We start from the raw sequence: 19873 nt of genomic DNA, 5'->3' as shown, positions 1-19873 counted from the left end.
CATCCTGAGATTTTGTGTTATTCAGCAAAATTATTAATAAAGAAAAATATAAGCTAACAATTTAAATAGTAATGGCAATAAACATTTTAGTAAAACTTAATCTTGGTGCGAAATTTTAAATAACAAAAATTTGATTTCTAATTCTCCAAGAACAGCAGTAATTTTATCTTCACACTGGAAATTGGAGATGGCTGTTTGACAGCGCATCTCTTCAGAATTTGAATTTATACATCACTAGAATAATTGAGGCTTATCAAGTGCAAAACTCGCCTTATCCTAAATTTAAAAAAAAGAGTTACATATGGGATGTTGTACGTCTTGCAGCTCTCTATCCACTGATATAGTCGGTTTGTGCAAATCTTGTCTAATTCCTCTTCCATAGAGCTCAGAAAACTACTATCAAATGCAAAACTGTCCGTATCCATAACGGTTTTTCCTGGTTTCCGACAAATCACTTTACCTGGATAAGGCGAGTTTTGCATTTGATAGCCTTAATTATAATCTCTGCAGAGAAGAAGATTCAACTATGAACTTGCAACACGTACTCAAATGCAAAGCTATCGATAGTTCAGATAGAAGTGTTAATAATATCGCAGACGTTCACTTATAGATCGAAAACAAGTGCCGAAAATCCAGTGTTTTGAGAATTTGATTAATAAATTTTTTATTATCATATTTTAATTACATTATATATCAAGAAAATAGCTGTAGGTATACAAGAAAATAGCATTTGATGAGCATACGACCGGGAATACAATATTATCTACAACTGACTGCGAACAGCAGATTATATCTGATTACAAAGAGCGAATGAGTTCTAGACACTGGGGTGAGAAAGAAATTCCGAGTGTGCATTTTGCGACTTGCACAGAAAAGATGCGGTTATGTTAATTTTTCTCTAATTATTGCATAAATCTCTTAAATCATAACATTTTTTGTATGAAGACGTTTCCAAATTAAGACATAACTATTTAGGTATTAAGTGTTTGGAGAAAGTGAAGTTTCTTTTTCCTTCAATCCTTAATGAAAAGACACATACTGACTGACACAGGCTGACTGACTGATTCATTTATATGAGGATCATAACGACCAGCACTTTCGATTAGATCATCCTTTGGCCAATTTTACTAACCCCAAGCAGGCGCATTCTCAGTACATCAGCCGACTATGTTAGGACACGCTGTGTATCCAGTGTTCTTGCAAGCTTCCACCGCACACCATCGAACGGTCATCATAGAAATGACATTGGGAAAACGGGACAACCCCGAGAAGAACCACAGCTGCGATCTTGTCAGTCACAAGCGTCACTACGGAAACGAAGAATCCAGCCATCTCCGAACCCGAACTGGTTGGCTACACCAGTGTTTTCCAAACTATGTACCGCAGGCGTGTGTAAGTGTTCCATTGCGGTCTCAGTGCAGGGGTCTTTGTGACATTACAATTTGAAATTTTGTCAGATATTCCACTAGTCCATGTATTCCACCATGTATTGTGGGTCCCTATCACCACGGCATGGCGCGTCCTCAGGTTGCGGATAGAGGAGACGGCCTCCAGATATGGAGGGTAGCTGCGAATATATTGAATAAGCAGTCGTGGACAGCCGATAAGGGGTGGTCCTCCAGCTTGGGGGTTGGGCGAAGGGCTAACAACCCATTACCGTAAAAAACAGCTTGTTACGAAACCTAACAGTAAGCCTCGGAATGGGAGGGTTTGAAATTGAACGGGTTACATCAGCTTCTTGTCTATGCGGATGACGTCAATATGTTAGGAGAAAATCCACAAACGATTAGGGAAAACGCGGAAATTCTAGTTGAAGCAAGTAAAGCGATAGGGTTGGAAGTAAATCCCGAAAAGACTAAGTATATGATTATGTCTCGTGACCAGAATATTGTACGAAATGGAACTATAAAAATTGGAGATTTATCCTTCGAAGAGGTGGAAAAATTCAAATATCTTGGAGCAACAGTAACAAATATAAATGGCACTCGGGAGGAAATTAAACGCAGACTAAATATGAGAAATGCCTGTTATTATTCGGTTGAGAAGCTTTTGTCATCTAGTCTTCTGTCAAAATGTCTGAAAGTTAGATTTTATAAAACAGTTATATTACCAGTTGTTGTGTATGGTTGTGAAACTTGGACTCTCACTTTGAGAGAGGAACAGAGATTAAGGGTGTTTGAGAATAAGGTTCTTAGAAAAATATTTGGTGCTAAGAGGGATGAAGTTACAGGAGAATGGAGAAAGTTACACAACGCAGAGCTGCACGCATTGTATCCTTCACCTGACATAATCAGGAACATTAAATCCAGACGTCTGCGATGGGCAGGGCATGTAGCACGCATGGGGGAATCTAGAAATGCATATAGAGTGTTAGTTGGGAGGCCGGAGGGAAAAAGACCTTTGGGGAGGCCGAGACGTAGATGGGAAGATAATATTAAAATGGATTTGAGGGAGGTGGGATATGATGGTAGAGACTGGATTAATCTTGCTCAGGATAGGGACCGATGGCGGGCTTATGTGAGGGCGGCAATGAACCTCCAGGTTCCTTAAAAGCCAGTAAGTAAGTAAATATTCCACTAGTCACATTTATATTGTTAAACAGGCAGTTAAATCCGCCACATGTGGCAGGTAAGAACTATATTGTCACTCCTGTTTATTATAAGTTCCACAGTCGTAGTTCTACTACTTTTAACAACGATAATAGTCATTTATGCAACTAATGGCATAAGTGCATTATTATCGCGCGAACCATTCGCACCACGATAAAAGGAGTTGAATCGTTGCGAAATGCATGAAACGTAGATGAAAGTACGTGCTATTTTGGTGACTTTTTTTTAAATTTATTCTGTCAAAGGAGATTTGACATGTATTTTTAGACATTGTACAATGAATAAGCGATCGTCGGAAATTAAATAAATCTTATAAATTCTTAACACAACGACTTTTAATGTATGCTCATCTGTATTTATAGATGCGGATGTCTATTGTTACTTTTGTTATCGCTCTTTCAATTTTGACAGACATGGAATAACTCTATTCGCGCACAGAGTGTGAACACCAGTTCCGAGATCAGAGATGCACACAAAATGACAGAATTTCAAATGCATATGAGCCACAGCCGAATGTTAATGTTTTAGTAGTTAGCCATGAAGCAATGCAATTTGTGTGACCACGCCCAATGACGCCACCTCTCCTCGCTACGGGCATGAGGACGCCGAAGTTGCGTATAAAATTAACATGTCGCGCAGCCTCTCTCGGTAATATCTACGCATCGAGAACAGCTATATTATTAATATTGTAATATTATGCATTTTCTTTTCATCCTCTGGCTGAGAGGCAGAGAAGGCTTTACGGTCTTAAATATGCCAGAATAAATATCGCACTCAACATATAGGCCTACTGAACCACTGTTGTTTTTAAATATACAGCAGATTAACAAATTAATAACAAATATGATTTTGTAAAACTACAATAAATTTTTATATTCATGCACCTGTTCTTCGGAATTGTTACAACAATGAACATAAGTGTTATGGGGACTTTTCCAGAATCTAAATCGTTGGAAGAGATATTTTATTTCGTGTAGAGCTGTAGAGAGTATTTCGCATCCTTTAGTTTTGTTGCTAATTGATAGTTTGTCCCTTATTCAATTGTTTAATTTAATTTCAAAATTGAATTAAAGTTTATTTTGTATATTCGGAAAATGTAAACAAAGTAATAAAAAGTAAATAATTTTGGATATGGATGTATATTGTATGATTCAATATTGTTGCTATTTTGTGCTAGTTGTATTATACTGGAGACATTATACATGCACAAAATATTTGAATATAATATACCTATTTACTTTTATTATTATGTATTAAAAAATGTACATATAAACCTATGTATGCTGATGTATTTTTGAATATAGTATAATATATTATGTATTATCATTATGAATAAGGTATCAATGTAACAGAAAGAAACATAGCATTTTTAATTTGTCTTTGTAGCAACATTTTGTAAATACATTGATATGATATAAAAAAAATAAAAGTCAATGTGGCTATGTAAAAAAAAAAAAAACATTTGTACATATACATCATAGGCAGCTTGGATGTCTCAAATGTTGAATTAAGGTTATATGACAAGTAGTTGTGTCGCAAAGATATTTTAGTTTAGTGTAAGAACTAAGTAAAGTATTATTTAGAGTTCCTTTAAGAACAAATGACTATAATATTGTAGATAGCTATCTTATTTTGCTTATTAGATAATTATAAAAAGTTCGCTAATGATAAGAAAAATCTCATATGTGTACCAGATTTACGGGGAAACAATTTAGACGAGCATAGGTCTACCCAACTTTTCAATTTTTAATTCTAAAATTTGTTTAATAAAGTATGGAGAGAGTGATTCGATCAGTCCATATGGGCATTTTTTTATGATTTCTACGTAATATATATATATATATATATATATATATATATATATATATGATTATGTATGAGACCTCTAGCATTATATTTTAAGTTTCATTTCTTCCAAAAGAACTCGCAACTTGCTTTACCTGCAGACTTACTAAAGGCTTTACCAACAACCAAAAAGTGTTTAAAAACAGGCTTAAGGACTTTACTAATAGACGGTAATTATACACAGTATGTAAAGGATGTAAATGATATTTTGTTATTGAAGTGTTGTATCAGTGAAGAATTATGTTGTGTCAGTGAAGTATGTTGTGTCAGTGAAGTGTGTTGTGTCAGTGAAACGTGTTCCTGTCAGGGAAGCTTTATAGTTTATAGTGGCAGTGCAAAGTAGGCCTATTTGAACAGTGAAATGTTTTTGAAGTGTTAGTGAAATCAGGATAGAATCAGTGAAATGTGTCGTAGTTCCAGTGCAGTGAGTGAGTTGACAGCGAAATGAGTGTAATGTGGAAAGGTATTTGTGCAGTTATGAACATATCATACTCGTGGGTTTTAGTTTGAACTTAGATTTAAGATACAAATTAGATTTATTTTAAATGTTATTTTAAGTGATCGTGCTTCATTTAATTTAGGATATTCCCTATTATTATTATTATTATTATTATTATTATTATTATTATTATTATTATTATTATTATTATAAATTATTGTTAGTATTAATTATTTGTATTAATTATTAGTATTATTATTAACTGTATTTTTAATTAATAAGTTTATTATTGTCATTATTGAGTGTAATTAGTTACCACTGCCACCGGGTATATACCCATTGCAGTGTGAATAAATACATACATACATACATACAATCCTTGCCTAAAAGTTCGAGTTATTGCGCATGCCACTTAAAAGGCCGCTCAGTCCACAGACCAGTGGATAAAAAACATCGCCCAGTCCTTTAATAAAAATGGACTCAACTCGTTTTCGGATCACACTCATCATTATTGTCAAAGTGAATTGTACAGATGTTACTGTCTCTAAGTTATGTACTTAATCTGTAACTATAACTCATTTCATATAGATTATAGTTCTTAAATCATGAATTTAATATTTTGTAACTATAAGTTATTTCTTCTATTATTCTGTAGTATTGTTTATTGTTTCTAACTCATGTATTTAACTTGTAACTGTAATTCACTTCTCCTACTATATTTTTAGTACTGTTTATCATTTCCATATCATGTATTTAATTTGTAAACAACTACAACCCTAATATCCCTAATAGTAAAATAGGATTTCGGGTAATAATAATAAGTTATAAAACATAAATATAAAAATATGAAGGAAATAGAAAACTAAGTAGTCAAAAAAATAACAAATAATCCTTGCAATGTATGCTCACGAAGTGTGCATTCTTTCGGGTTATGGCATCTGTTGCAAAAATAATTAATTTATTTCATAATATTTGTCGTGCGAGGGGGCAGAACCCCGAAATGGAAGCCTAGCACGTGACCGGGCAGTGGTCTTTATCAAAGATAACCGGCGCTGTCTGTAGTGACTCACTGTTCGAGATACCTCGTCTAACATCGGCTTCGGAAGAAATGACGAAGACGCGGGGAAGGGGCGAGCACAAGCTAGTCGAGGAGGGCTCCCCTCCACCGGGATGTCGCGCCCCGCTACAACCTCATCTCCGTGTAGTAGATAGTATACGCTGGTCCTGTCCAATATCGGCCAGTCTCGGGGGGAGTTGAGCGGCTCTTCCCCGGAGCGGCAGCTGTAGTAGTGGCGGTGGTGGTGGTCTGCAGAAGCTGTATGAAAATTCGAGCGGGCGAGGCGGCAACACTACAGACAGTCGGCAGAAGGCGGCCAGCGCGAGGAAGCACGCGGCGGTGCTCTCTCAAAAATTGTGAACAAATCGTGCTTGAAGATAACATCTCAGGTCAGATGAAAACAAATCCGTGAAGGCGACTGAAACCGAGCAGAGTGACTGTCCGAGACGAGTGCATGTCGTTCAGGTTAGGAGGTTCTGCACATCTGCTGCTTCCCCAGTGTCCGTCAAGAAGGGGGCGTGGTTTTAATCAGTTTTGACACCTTAACCGGGAACTGACGTCCGAAGCGAAGGGGGGGCGCGTGCCTGGGAGCAAGGAGACCCACGAGCCGGGAAAAATCTTATAAAGGAGGAAGGAGGCGATACCGTTCCCGGCTCCAAAATAGCAGGAGTGCATCACAATAGGCCCAGCGACGCCGCGCCATGTCTGCTTCAACCAGACTCCGTCGAAAAACTAACGTGAGAATTCTGTCACCAGGCCGCCCCCACGAGTCGACTCCCAGCCCGTTACTATACATCGACGGCATCCTCGCCATCAAGTTCTCCTCCTCGCCGACCGTGCTAAATCCCACTCGACACAGAAGAAATTTGGACTAGACGTCGGGACTCGAGGAGGGCAGCCAGTGGACGTCTGTGCAGTTTGTGGAAAAGCGACGGACATGCCTGCGAGGGTGCTCCGCCAGGTGCTCTGCGACAAGGTGGTGCTGCTGGTGGCGGTGGTGGTCGTCGTGATTCTGTCGGGCTCGTGCACTGATACGAGTTTGCTAGTGACAGCGGCCCCCGTGGGCCGAAGGGCCTCCCACGGACAGATCGCGCCCTCCGGCGGGGCGGCGACGCTCTCGTCCAAGACCAAGTCGTGTCCCGAGGAGGACGTCGGCGTCAAGACGTACCTGGCCCAGACCGTGTTCGAAGGGAAGGCTAGGTCCAGGAGTCCCGTCAGGGACGGAGTGTACAATGTCACATTTGTCGTGCAGCACGTGTTCAAGGGCTCCGAGCCCGGGTTTCTGGGGAGCCAAGTGCGGCTGCGGTTCGCCGAGAAGGCCGTAGGTGCCGCGTGCGTGGACGAGGGGAATAAGAGTGGTGTTGTGAGGGCCAGCGTCTGGCGCGGGGGCAAGTACATTGTGTTCGCAGATAAAGTTGAACAACACATTTTCAAAGCCCGTGGAGAACCCGCCAAACGAAACGAGAAGATCGTCAAAGCCGTCAGGGATATCCTCTGCCATAAATGCGGTAAGTCTCAAGAAAACCTCACCAACTGAGCAACAATAATTAATGACAGTGAATTTTTTACAGGTATTAGCGACATTTGATGAAATGAATCACTGCCGTCTTCTCAGATTTATTATATTCTGAATTGTAACCTTACGGATATTAATAAAGCTCGCATAAATATAATTAAGCGAACTGGCAATTGCGAATATAATCGTACATAAGGATAGATTAGTAAAATTGTAAAAATAAGTCCAACCCATAAGAAATTAATCCTGAATTTGTTACCTCGTGCAGGTGTCGAGGTATCTCAGAAAGACCTTTTCAATAGCTGCAGTTTGTTTCGAAAACTTTCCTATTATTCATTTTGTAATTTAGCAAACAGGTTCAAACGTGTATGATATTGTTCTATGTAACATTACGATGATAATTATTGTAACAAGAAACAGTAAAAGTTACAATTTACTTATTCAGGCAGGAGTCAAACTGAATGTGTAAGAGGATAAATGCACAAAAAACCGAATTTAGAAAACAGTTTCTTGCAATGTGGAGATATTTATATATTCGTAATAACAATTAACCAAAACTTTCGTATTTCTCAGGCAGATGTAAAGATTTGCACATTAATTACATGTTCCCCAGTGTATTCTTAATACTTGTCCAGTAGAGCCTATAAATTCAAGTTTACTCATTCAAACGTTAAATTCAAACCAGCGGAAGTAATTAAAGACATATACAATACCTCCATGTAAAGCAGAAATGTTCAAAATTTAATGATAGTAATTAACTAATAATATTCGCGCATTTCTAAAGCAGATCTATGTACTTAAATTATCCTATATTGCGATCCCTAGTTGCAACATATTCGTCAGCGCTTACGTCATAAAGTAACGTCCTAATTTTGTCGTCTTGTGGTCCTTATGGATCCACCTGTAAAAGACACACTGCTACTCAGTGTGAGAGTATAGAAACGAAATTGTAAATGTAATGAAAACAACTTCAAATTATAAGTTATTCATCTAACGTCCGAGGAATAAGGGGGGGGGGGGGTCTGACAAATCTCAAGCTGACAACTGCTTCTACAAAATCGAATTAAGAGCTAAAGTTGTAACAATACAAAATCAATGTTATTGTAGTAACTGGCGTTTTATGTTGTCAGGGATATTTTTTATTAACGTTTACAACACTGGTTCTAACACCCGGCACACTACTGCCGAATTAAAGGTACTAAAATAAGGAAACAGTTTTAGTGGGCAACGTTAATGTGTACTTAAACCATTTTAACACGAATATCGAGGGTATATTATTACATTTGTGCTGTACTTTTGGTCCAGGGAAAATACTCGTCTTTTATGCACTAATTTATAGTACCGCGCATAAATAAAAATCGTGGCTCAATGAAGATTCGCGAAAATAAGGAATAACAAGTCAAAAAAAAATTCTATAAGCAGTTAGTTAAAGTGCTTGCACAGTTAGGTATATAGCTGCCTTGCAGGAAGACAGACACAAAACCAATTCATTTTCGCACGCTACATAGAAATTCAGCTTCTCGACGAACTCAGATTTTCGCAGTTATGTTGGATTAAGTTTTACATGCTCCTTGACAGAATTTTAAAGCGAAACTCCTGACATTCTACGTTAGTGGGACATACTATTGTTCTGCTGTACAGCTTTAAAAACACTTTGCTCTTATATTTTTCTCCCTTAAAAATTGTCTGGGAAATAGACCAGTTCACAAATCACGTGACATGTAAACGTTCAATTGAGTAATTATTGAAGAGTAATATAACAATTTTACTGGTCGGTAGAATGTCAGTGGTAGTCTCTGTAATGCCACGAACTGATGACTTCAAACTCAGTTCTCACTGACATTTCATGAGCATGTGTTACTGTAATCTATATTACAGGGTAGCAATGTTGTTATTAGAAAACAAACCACTCGAAAACCTAGACATAAACGACCCTTGCAATTTCAGCAATAATTTGTTTTCTTGAAAGTGTAAAAATATTGAACTGAAGGAAGAGAAGTTTATACTTCATGAAGTGACTTCATTGAATTGAAAATTTTATCTTTAGAAACTGCTATTATTAAAGGACACGTTCTTACAGTATTAAGAACTTCACAAAATAAATACCCATATGCAATCTCCTCTACGTTTTTAGATTTTGTTATTTAAGCTGAAATTGTTTTATTTTTCTTGAATATCGCACTTCCTTTCTGCTCTTTTGCACCTTGCTACAGTTTTTAAAAATCTCATTCATTTTAATTCGAATCTCATATTGTCTCTTTCACTTGTTTCTCATTATTATTATCATTGTTGTTATTATTATCATTATTATTATTATTAGTATTAGTATTATTATTACTATTATTCCGGTTTTAGTGAGCGCAAATGGCGCCAATCATGTTTCTTCCTCTTAGATAAACCCAGAACACTTAAAACGCATATCTTCACCGTCACACGTCCTTCACGATTCCAGGCCTGGTGGTCCTTTTCGGAAAAAATAGTATGATCAGTTAGATATAAATAATAATAATAATAATAATAATAATAATAATAGTAATTGTCTATTTATTTACTACCAACAATTATAAGTTATAACAGGTGAATGAGAACTATTAACAAACATTCTAACTCTTTATGATACAGAAATATAGAAGTATGAAAGCATACATCTCGGCAAAATCAGTGATTTCGCGGACAGCGAAGCTTAAAACTTAGGATAGTGACATTAGGGGAAAAAAATATGGCTAGTGAAATTAATTTTAATATAGACGATTACTGGATATTCAAAACTGGATAACAAGAGAAATGTCGATATTATGTAAGAATTATAATATAGACTCGAAAATATTCCACACTGATAACAGAGTCACATTCTAACATGTCCTTCGTACGCCACAGCACCTGTACCTAGACACCTGTCTATCTGAACTACCAGCCAAGAAGAATAAATTAATAAATTTGGGAAGGCCGAGCTCCCTAAGACACCGACAGAAACCATAACAGAAAATCAGACCAAATACGTGCAAAGAAGAAGAGGAAAAAGATAATGATGTTGATCTACTAGGCATTAACAACATATTATTCACTAATATTCGGTAGTACAACATGGATGTAATCAATGTTATGAAATATGTGACAAAATGTCACAAAACGAAAGTAAGCTGGAAGTATACGGAGTTCAATTACAATTATGCGCAAAATTAGTAACAAAAATTTATATTGTAAGTATGTAGCCTATCATTGTATTATTTCGTGTTGTTTGACAACCGGGATAATGTATTAAACATTTGTGGTGTTTCTGCAATTTCCATATTTTATGGAAAGAACGATTTTTAGTTGGTTATATTTAGCGTCGATGGGATTGTGATAGAGAGATTGTATTTGGCAAGATGAGACCGGAGATTCGCTATACATTACCTGATATTCGTCTTACGGTCGAGAAAAACCTCGGAAAAAACCCAACCCGGTAATCAGCCCAAGTGGGAATCGAACCCACGTTCGAGCGGAACTCCGAACCGGCAGCCGATTGAGCTATGCCGGTGCTCGAAAGAACATTCATCATCTCTATCCCCCACGCGATGAAGTCCCTGTATAACACTACTTACACAATTACATCTTTTTCTGTCCATTTCGCTATGTTATCAGCGTACGATGAAATGTAGCACCAGTTCTTTCTTCTTGGTTTGCCAAAGGAGACTACCTCACGAGGTCGATCACAACTCAAGAACCTCTAAGATTTTAGTTCACGAGTTCTTTGATAGACGGTGTTTTTCCATTCTTAATGCAGATCTACGTGTTCTTTTCAGTCGAATTTTCAGCGTTCAATTTTTGTCTGTGAAATTAAATCCTTTTATCGTCTTCTTAATAGGAAAGATTGGAGAAAGCTGGGTTTGCAGTGAAAGACCTCCCTTGGGCAGAACACTGTGAATGAATGAATCGTGTTCTTGTCTTGGTTAGAGGAGCGCACAATTCAATTCGTTCTTTTCTGTCCATCATGCATTTCTCTGTTCCTCAAGTCAGGACTGAATGCCACTGTTGTTTATGAAGTCCAATCGACCAGGCTACCTGCTCTTGTTTTGCTTCGTGAAACTTTTCTTATTGAACTACACAAACACTAAAATTTGTTTCATTTCACATCGATAACTGTCCCCTTTGAATACGACATGTTGCAGTCCAGTAAATTGAAGAGGCTATTTGCTTTGTTATCCATTATCGTCTGTCAATGTTTATTTCCTTTAAAAGTTGTTATATTTCAGTTTTGTTTTTAGATACCTATATTTAAGTTAATTTAGCTTATAATTTGTTACTTTATCAACTTAATTCATGGCTTCCTGCAGTTTCTCTTCTGAGTTGGCCGAGATGATCTAATAATAAATAAAAATTGTATCCAACAAATGTAAAGTGCTTCATGCACACTTAAATTCGTCCATATGTTCGGTAATATCATTTGCTGTCGCTACTTTAACTCTTACATTCTACTCGCCAGAGAACGTCATCACCACTTTTCTCTCACTCTTCAGCAACCAATGACACATAGAAAAACTCGAGGACCCTCGTAGTCAGATTATTGGGCCCTTTCGCAACTAGACACATCCAATGCGGCTCTTTCTTATATCAAACGGAGCAATATAAATTTATACTAGACAAGAGAATGAAACAAAAATTACGAATTTTCCGGAATTTAGAGACAGTTCTAATTTTCAATTTTCTGTAACTCCTTTAAACAGCTCGTTTGCTATTTCTATCACAATAATTACAGAATCTTCAGTAGAGACAGTATAAAATTCCACCAGATCAATCTGTGTCCTATTCCTTGAATACTGAGACTAAAACTGAATCGCACAACAGACTTACATTCTAGAGTGCTGAATACCACTCAATGCCCCTAATGGCATTCATTGACAGGGGTTAGAGATGCGCAGCAATATCTTGTATATTCAACATTCCTTGCCTGACCTCCGTACTACGGGACATGCCCCTCCATTGCCGCAGCATATTTACATGTATTGACTAGCTTGACATCGACGGCTACTTCTAAACGCACAGAGAGTATACAACCCATTCCTAAGAAATATTTTCCATGCTTCAGTTGCTTATCTAATACAGTAAATCGGTGTGTACTTACACTTCTCGCTTCTTTTGTAAATAATTCTGCAGGAAGGATCCAATCCGTAGACACAACTTAACATACTTAGTCTATAAGGGGAGGTAGCAAACTGAAACGTAGTATTTCACCAGTCATACATACTGGCAGGTCTCAACACGCAGACGGTCAGTCATTTAAAAACGACGTTAACTTTTCAGACTATGTATCAGTTGCACCTGACAATCCGCAGGCCCGCGTAGCTAAGTCGCTGGATTCGCAGACTTGCAAGGAAACCGTTAATGAACTCGTGTCGAAATCTCTCCTAAACTGCGAATACAGATTTGTATAGGAGATAGACCAATATAGAAATTAGCTGTCCATACTAATTGTAAAGGTGTGAAAATTTACTTGAAATATTGCAGTATAAAAGAACTACGCGTTCTTGGGGAGAGTAGTAGAATTGCCTTCCTCCGTGAATGCCTGCGCCATCATGTGACATGTGACCTTGTGCACTCAACACGCTTTGCCAACTGAGAGAGCACTGTCTACTCACGGCGGCAACTACTAAATATTTCGAAAATCTTTTTTTGAAGCTTTAAGTTTACAATCTTACCGTTAGTATACCAAGCGAGGTGATTCATGCGTTCCGCACGGGACTTGCATTCGGGAGGTCCGCGGTTCAAATCCTCGGACCGACCAACCTGACTGTGGTTTTTCCGTGGTTTTCCACAGTAATTTTGGCAAAGGCCGGGTTGAAATTTTCATTGCCACGGTTCATTTCCCTTCCTCTTCCCGTAGGAAAATAACTCAGATTTCATATCATATTATTCAACTTCATAGGCATATTCAAGTCATGACGCATGTCTTCGTCCTCGGAAGTGCTCTTAAGGAATGAATCCTGGCAGAATATTGCGAAAGGCTTGGAACCCAGAGACGGTTTCGGAGAGGACGCTCCTACTGCAAGCGGGCGCTTCGACACTTTAGAAGGGCTGTCGGAATGGATCCTGTGCTGCTTGGACACCTTGGCGGTAAGAACTTTAGGCGGGGAAGTGTAGGGTGCCTATTGGGTAAGCGGGTGAGGGATCTCATGCGCCCGGTGGGCTGGTAAACATCATTCTCATTCATCCCATAATTCGGGGTGCACAATAGGCCACTGTCGAGCTGACGTGCTGAAAGGCCGTCCCTAACCCGCTCCTAACCTCTCAATACTACTACTACTACTACTACTACTACTACTACTACTACTACTACTACTACTACTACTACTACTACTACTACTACCACCACCACCGTTAGTATGGATAGATAAGTTTATATTCATCCGCTATGTGGACATGTAATAATGTGCACAGTTTGAAGGAATATTCCAGCATAAGCTCTTTAATAGTTATTTCGCTAGTATAATTTATACACTCAAAGTTTTTCTTGTTATTAAAAATATAGGCTAAAGTACGAATTTTTTATAACGCAGTAGCTTCAAATATCATAAAGATTTCTCTGATTTACAATGAAATTCATATTTCACTTTCAGTCAAAGAGCATCCATACTTTTTCTGCTGTCCGAAGAATAGTGTACTGGGATGATAAGCTGACGCGTTCAAGATATAGGGTAAACTGTATAGTGATTGACCACTTAAGCTAATGAATAATAAAACAATGAAATAGCGGAAAACAGTGGTAACTTATTGAGAGAATTTCAAAGGCATTGGGTCAAGTGAAGATTCAGAAACAAATCAAAATCAATAAACAAAAGAAAAAATAAAATTTTAATGCAAAGATAAATTAAATAAACACAACAAGTCCACTTTTACAGTTATTGACCGTCTACTGCACAGTTATTGACCACACGCTTATTAGTGATTGACCGTCTACTGCACAGTTATTGAATACTCATTTATTAATGACTGAACAACACATTTTCACAATTTTCACTTTTTTCTTGTCTGTTTCGTTTCTCTTCTTCTGATCTTTTTCATTAAGAACTATTCGCCACCGGCGTAGCTCTGTCGGCAAAGGTGTTTGCCTGCCGATCCGAAGTTTCGTTCGGGCGCAGGTTCAATTCCCGCTTAGGCTGATTACCTGGTTGGGTTTTTCCGAGGTTTTGCCCAACCGTAAGGAAAATTTTAGGTAATCTATGACGAATCCTCGGCCTCATCTCGCCAAATACCATCTCGCTATCATCAATCCCATCGATGCTAAATAACCTCGTAGTTGATACAGTGTCGTTAAATAACCAAGTTAAAAAAAATAAGAAAAGAACTCTTCTCGCTGCCTTTTCTTTCATTTCTTATTCGCTTCCTTTCTTGTCTTGCCTCTTCTTCCATTTTTCTCTTTTGTGCCTTATCAGAAGCAAGTGTGTGTCATTTCTCTGATGTTATTACAAATGGCTTCACCCAGCACTGGACGAGGACCAAAGAACACTTTTCCTTCAACGGGATATTTGTTTCTGGACGCTAAGGTTGCTTTTAGGACACCAAACTTCTTGGCAGCTTCATTTAAATCAAATCCACTGCGGACAGGTTCTGTAGCGTTTCGTAAAGCTTCCCCTGTATAATGCACTTTACCTGGCTTAGGCATTATAATATAGTATCAGTCCTGTAAAAATCCCCATCATTTAACCGATAACATATATAGAATTGAAGCACATTGGTCATTATTCTAACAAATAATTTATGAACGACCAATCACTGTAGTTTGCGGACATACACTTTATAGTGATTGACCACGGGGTATTTTTATGTCATATAAAAACTTTTACAAAATAATATTCTGTGGACGGAAACCTTATACCTTTTCTCACACTGTGAGTGTAAAAACGAGCACCAGAATTTGTGTATCCTTTGCAGAATAAATAAATTATTGCGTGCATTATTCTTAGCAATTTCTCTAGTTACTTACACTTGTTTAAGTTCAGTTGCATTTCCAATCGATTTCAGTCCTCTCAGACAACAGACACTAACTCAGTGGGATGAACAGCGACAACTAACCACAAATAAGGGTTGTTACTAGAGGTATATGCAGCAAAAAGTGAAATCACGATCGTGGTTTATTCACAATATACTTGAAAAAAGGAACCGGTCAATCACCGTATACTGGTCAATAACTACCTAGTTTACCCTAGTAGGACTATACAACAGTTCCCAATAGTTCTCCCAAAAATCCGATTCCAGATTCGGATGACTTCTCCTGGACTTCATAGGCCTATTATAAATCCTGACAGGAAATAAATACGGATACTGAGGGAGCATTTCTTAAGTATTTATATGAAAACAAAATTTCTCTATTTTATACTATTATTTCTGTAATAGCTAGAGTTACATTAGTTTCGCAATATAGGTTAACGCCTGTAGATAATTTAAGCGATAAAATTATCTCACAATTGAGATATAATTCTGATTTTTATGGAAAATTAGCCTAAACCTATATTTGTTATTTCCATAACCACAAAGAATACGTGATGTTTATTATTCCCACTCGAATTGACTCAAAGATAGCTTACTGAATATTAGTATAATAGAATAATTCTTCCATCATCTTAGAAGTAGGCTAATACTCTGCACACAGACAGACGGCATGTCGAAAATCACGTGTCTCCGTAAAAATGCTTAATGAAACAAAGTAGGAAGACAGAAAAAGAGGCAAGAAAAAACAGGGTAATTGTTACAAATAATAAATAATTTCTCATAATTAATGACGGTACAAAACCACTTTAATTCCGGAAAGAACAGAGGTTTCAAAATGCAGAGAAACAAATTTTCATTTCTGGCTACTTCCCCCCCCCCTCCACTGCAGGTTACCTCCCCTGCAACGTGTCATCCAAACAGTGTTTTAAATAGCATAACAAGCATGTTAGGAGATGGAATAGAGAGGAAAGTGTCTTCTTATTATTTTGATTTAGAACAGACCGCTTAACCGCAGAGATAATGAGAAAGAGTGTTGCGGCCTCCGCGTCGCCGCGATGGTCAGGTTCTGGAAGTCTCTCATTTCCTCCTGCTGATAGAGTACCGTGCACAACTGTGACGAACAGTCAAGTGACACTGACGGGTGTATGCGCCTCCTAAGTCGGCAATTCATAAATGCATTTGTCTTGCGATTACAATTGTTGTTTTTTCATCAATGTGCCGCATGAATGAATGAATTGTTAATTTCTTTAAGAAGTAATTAATGCACGAAAGCACGCGCTTCTGTTGTCGGGACGCGGTACTATGTCGAATGGGCAAAGGTGCCTCATTTGAGAATTGGTGTCTCACCAGCTTTGGCAATGCTTATCGCGCTGTATGACGTAAGCGTCTTTCTCCCCTTTCCCCTCTACACGTAGCTCGTTGGTGTGAGCAGATTATATGCTCAGTTAACAGTGGCGGAATCAAAGTAGTATGTACGAGGTGAAAACGACTCTCATGTGGAATGGGAAAAGTTCTTTTGCAGTTTAGAGGGGGAGAACATACATTGTTAAGCTCGAAAATTGTAGTGTCAGGTTTGACCGCGTAAATTACATGGAACGTTGCGTCGAAAAACTAACTTTTACACGATTTTATACGCGGCATAATAAATTATTTTTATTTCAATAAAATGCTATCACAATATAATTGGCAAGCATTTATTTTAAATAATTTCATTAATCACAGAAAGGAAAATAATTTGAGTGATGAAATGTAACGTACATACGAGATGTTAACAAACAGATTATAATATTTTGAAACGTGGTAGTAGGCCTATTCATAAAAAAATAAGAAAAAAAGTCTAATAAACATGGGTACTAAAATAAATATTTTTGAAGAAACAAGGACTGTGAAATTCGTACTGAAATAACATCTAACATTAATTTATTTAAAGAAAAACGGCTTTGAAGTTGGTATTTTAACAACACCATAATTATCTTCTAATGTCAGCATTTTGCTTGTTTCCTATTGCAATACAGTACACTAAAGAGTAAATAGATGTGACATATCCAAAAAGAAACGAGCAAAGAGCTCGCATGATAAGATAGGCTTACAGTAGGCTTACCTATCAATTTAACAGTTCTTTTTTCTTCAAATATATTAATTTTTGGACCTATATTTATTATACTTTTTATCTTGTTTGTATGAATTCTACCTCCTCTCAAAATATTATACCCTTTTTTTCTTAACACCCTGCATGACTAGACTATCACATTACAATATAATCACGAACAATCTAGAAGTGTGTAGTAAAAGTCAAGGTGTCGCGTCTGGGAAAGTGTGCACAGAGAGTTCTCAAAAGGACAATAGATTTTTTTTTCTCTCTTTTAATATTGGCCCTACGATGACAGCGGTTGGAACAAGTTACCCAGTTGAGGTTTTTCCGGGATTTTCCCTCAACCCATTAAGAGCAAATGCTAGGTAACTTTAGGCGTTGAACCCTGGATTCATATTGCCGACATTATCACCTTCATCTCATTTAGACGCTATATAACCATAGGAGTTGAAAAAGCGTTGTAAAATAACCAATGAAAAATCGTTGACAGCTTTGATGACTAATACGAGTAAACTCTGGTAGATGTATCAGCGTGGCGATTAGCTAGGCAACACGCGGAAACGCTGTGCGGTGTCCGCGAATCGTTTCAAATGATAGAAGATATTACAACACTTGATATGAAGAACATGTATGAGTTACCTCTAGTAACGTACGTTGATAGCCTGGGAACTCGAGTTAACAATTATTTAACACTTTGTTTATTTAATTTGTTAGAGGAAGTTGTGATTTTATTACTTTTTTACATTTAAAGCAAATTGTACATTTTACGCGTATTTTACGCATCGTATAGAAATTAATTTTACGTGCACGTCTGCCTAATACGCACTAATAAATGTTATACGACATTACTTCTTAAACATGCTGCATTAAAAGGTACGAGAAATTAAATGTTATTTGTACATACTACTTACCAAGGAAATTTATAAATATCAAATATCCGTAGAAAACGAAATATGATTTTCTGAAATTATTTTAGGTCGAGGACGTGCAAATCTATTAAGTAATCTTGAGAAAACCCAGAATATTCAAGAAAATAAACGTAGACAACGTGATGGAATATTATTGGCTAGATACGCAATTTCTCGCTGTGATTTAAATCAAGTCAGTGACGGAGAAACAGTAAAAAGTTTTATGATTAAAGCTGCTGAATTAATTTGCCCAAATTAAATAAAAGTTTTCGAGAGTCTCACGTTAACCAAGCGTTTTCCTAATAATTCGCCACTGACCGCCTTAGCGATTACGATAAGGAGACGCAGGTCACAGCAGTTTATATTTCCCATCCTACTCTGCAGTCTGCTCTCCTAGTAAATAAACTATTTCAAATCGAGTGCCTCACGTAACAAAAAAATTGTGCCTATGTCTACGTAAATCTTCAGACTTCACAGGGTTCTACAATCTGACAGATTTTTTGGTTTTGCACTGTGTCATGGATACAGAAATACGTATCGCCTCCAACATCGGGGAAGACAGAAGAGGGGAGCGTATTTGTTTATCAGCTACCAAGAGTGATCCGCTGCCCCGAAACATTCGAAGTTTCCACAGCTATAGATAGATAGATAGATTGATTGATTGATTGATTTATTTATTGATAGATAGAGTTAAGATCTTCAGGCCTTTTTTTTCTACATACTGAACCAGAACTGCTATAAATAATATAAAATATAGTATAATAAACTGAAACACATACCATAAAATGATTTCTTTTGTACTCCAGTATGATAAAAAGTCTTCATTGTTAATCAAAATCGTGCATAATATGCTACATTATCGCATTAGTGCTATAATATTACCATGACAACTAAAACGCCATGACTTCTATTGAGAAGGCATAGCTAGCTTGTATCAATTGACTAAACAACAACATATGAGTCATATTTAACGTGCATCTCCAAAAAAAACATCTTAGTTGAAAACTTACCGAGAGTTACATAATTAAGTCATTTATGATGTAAGTATCGATGTGAAATATATTTGAAGTATGTAATTTTGGAGTAAGCCGCTGATTTCCAACATTACGTTAAAGATAACTTATCAGGACGAAGAACATAATATCTTACAGTTCTACGATAGAATTCCTTATGTACAAGCAGTTCAATTATTGTCTGACCTTATTCTGTCTCTAGCGTACCGAAGTTCCACTCCAAGTTACATAATCTACAGTTTCCTCCATAGACTTTAATTTTATTCTAAAACCCTTTCCGAAGGATACGAGCAATTGCAAGTAGCACAATGTCCTGTGTTTCCTTGCCATATTTCTCCCTGTCCTGGTAGTTTTGACAGGCTTTGTGCTAACTTTCGTGGTACATAGCCAAGAGATCCAATTATAATTGGCGCAGTCCCGCATTGG

At 37.4% G+C, this 19873-nt stretch overlaps 2 protein-coding genes across 15 annotated transcripts in view; one reads left to right on the top strand and one right to left on the bottom strand.

The window, feature by feature from the left end:
- The window catches only part of Atg10 (Autophagy-related 10), a 656137-nt gene that overhangs the window by 217677 nt on the left and 418587 nt on the right, over positions 1 to 19873 (bottom strand). The gene's annotated exons all lie outside the window — the stretch shown is intronic.
- LOC138691226 (protein vein-like) overlaps positions 6069 to 19873 on the top strand; it is a 411186-nt gene continuing 397381 nt past the window's right edge. For 5 of the 11 annotated variants that reach the window (XM_069813027.1, XM_069813024.1, XM_069813030.1 and 2 more), the window contains exon 1: positions 6069 to 7458. In XM_069813027.1, coding sequence (XP_069669128.1) covers positions 6888 to 7458 — 571 coding nt within the window. In that variant the 5' untranslated portion in view covers positions 6069 to 6887. The remainder of the gene's footprint in view (positions 7459 to 19873) is intronic. The other 6 variants (XR_011329774.1, XM_069813028.1, XM_069813025.1 and 3 more) reach the window with 2 other exon arrangements.

Source organism: Periplaneta americana, chromosome 16 (genome assembly GCF_040183065.1).
Source record: "Periplaneta americana isolate PAMFEO1 chromosome 16, P.americana_PAMFEO1_priV1, whole genome shotgun sequence".
Taxonomy (NCBI): Eukaryota; Metazoa; Arthropoda; class Insecta; order Blattodea; family Blattidae; genus Periplaneta; species Periplaneta americana.
Note: the sequence above shows the minus strand (reverse complement) of the source record. Positions and strands in the feature narration are given on the sequence as shown.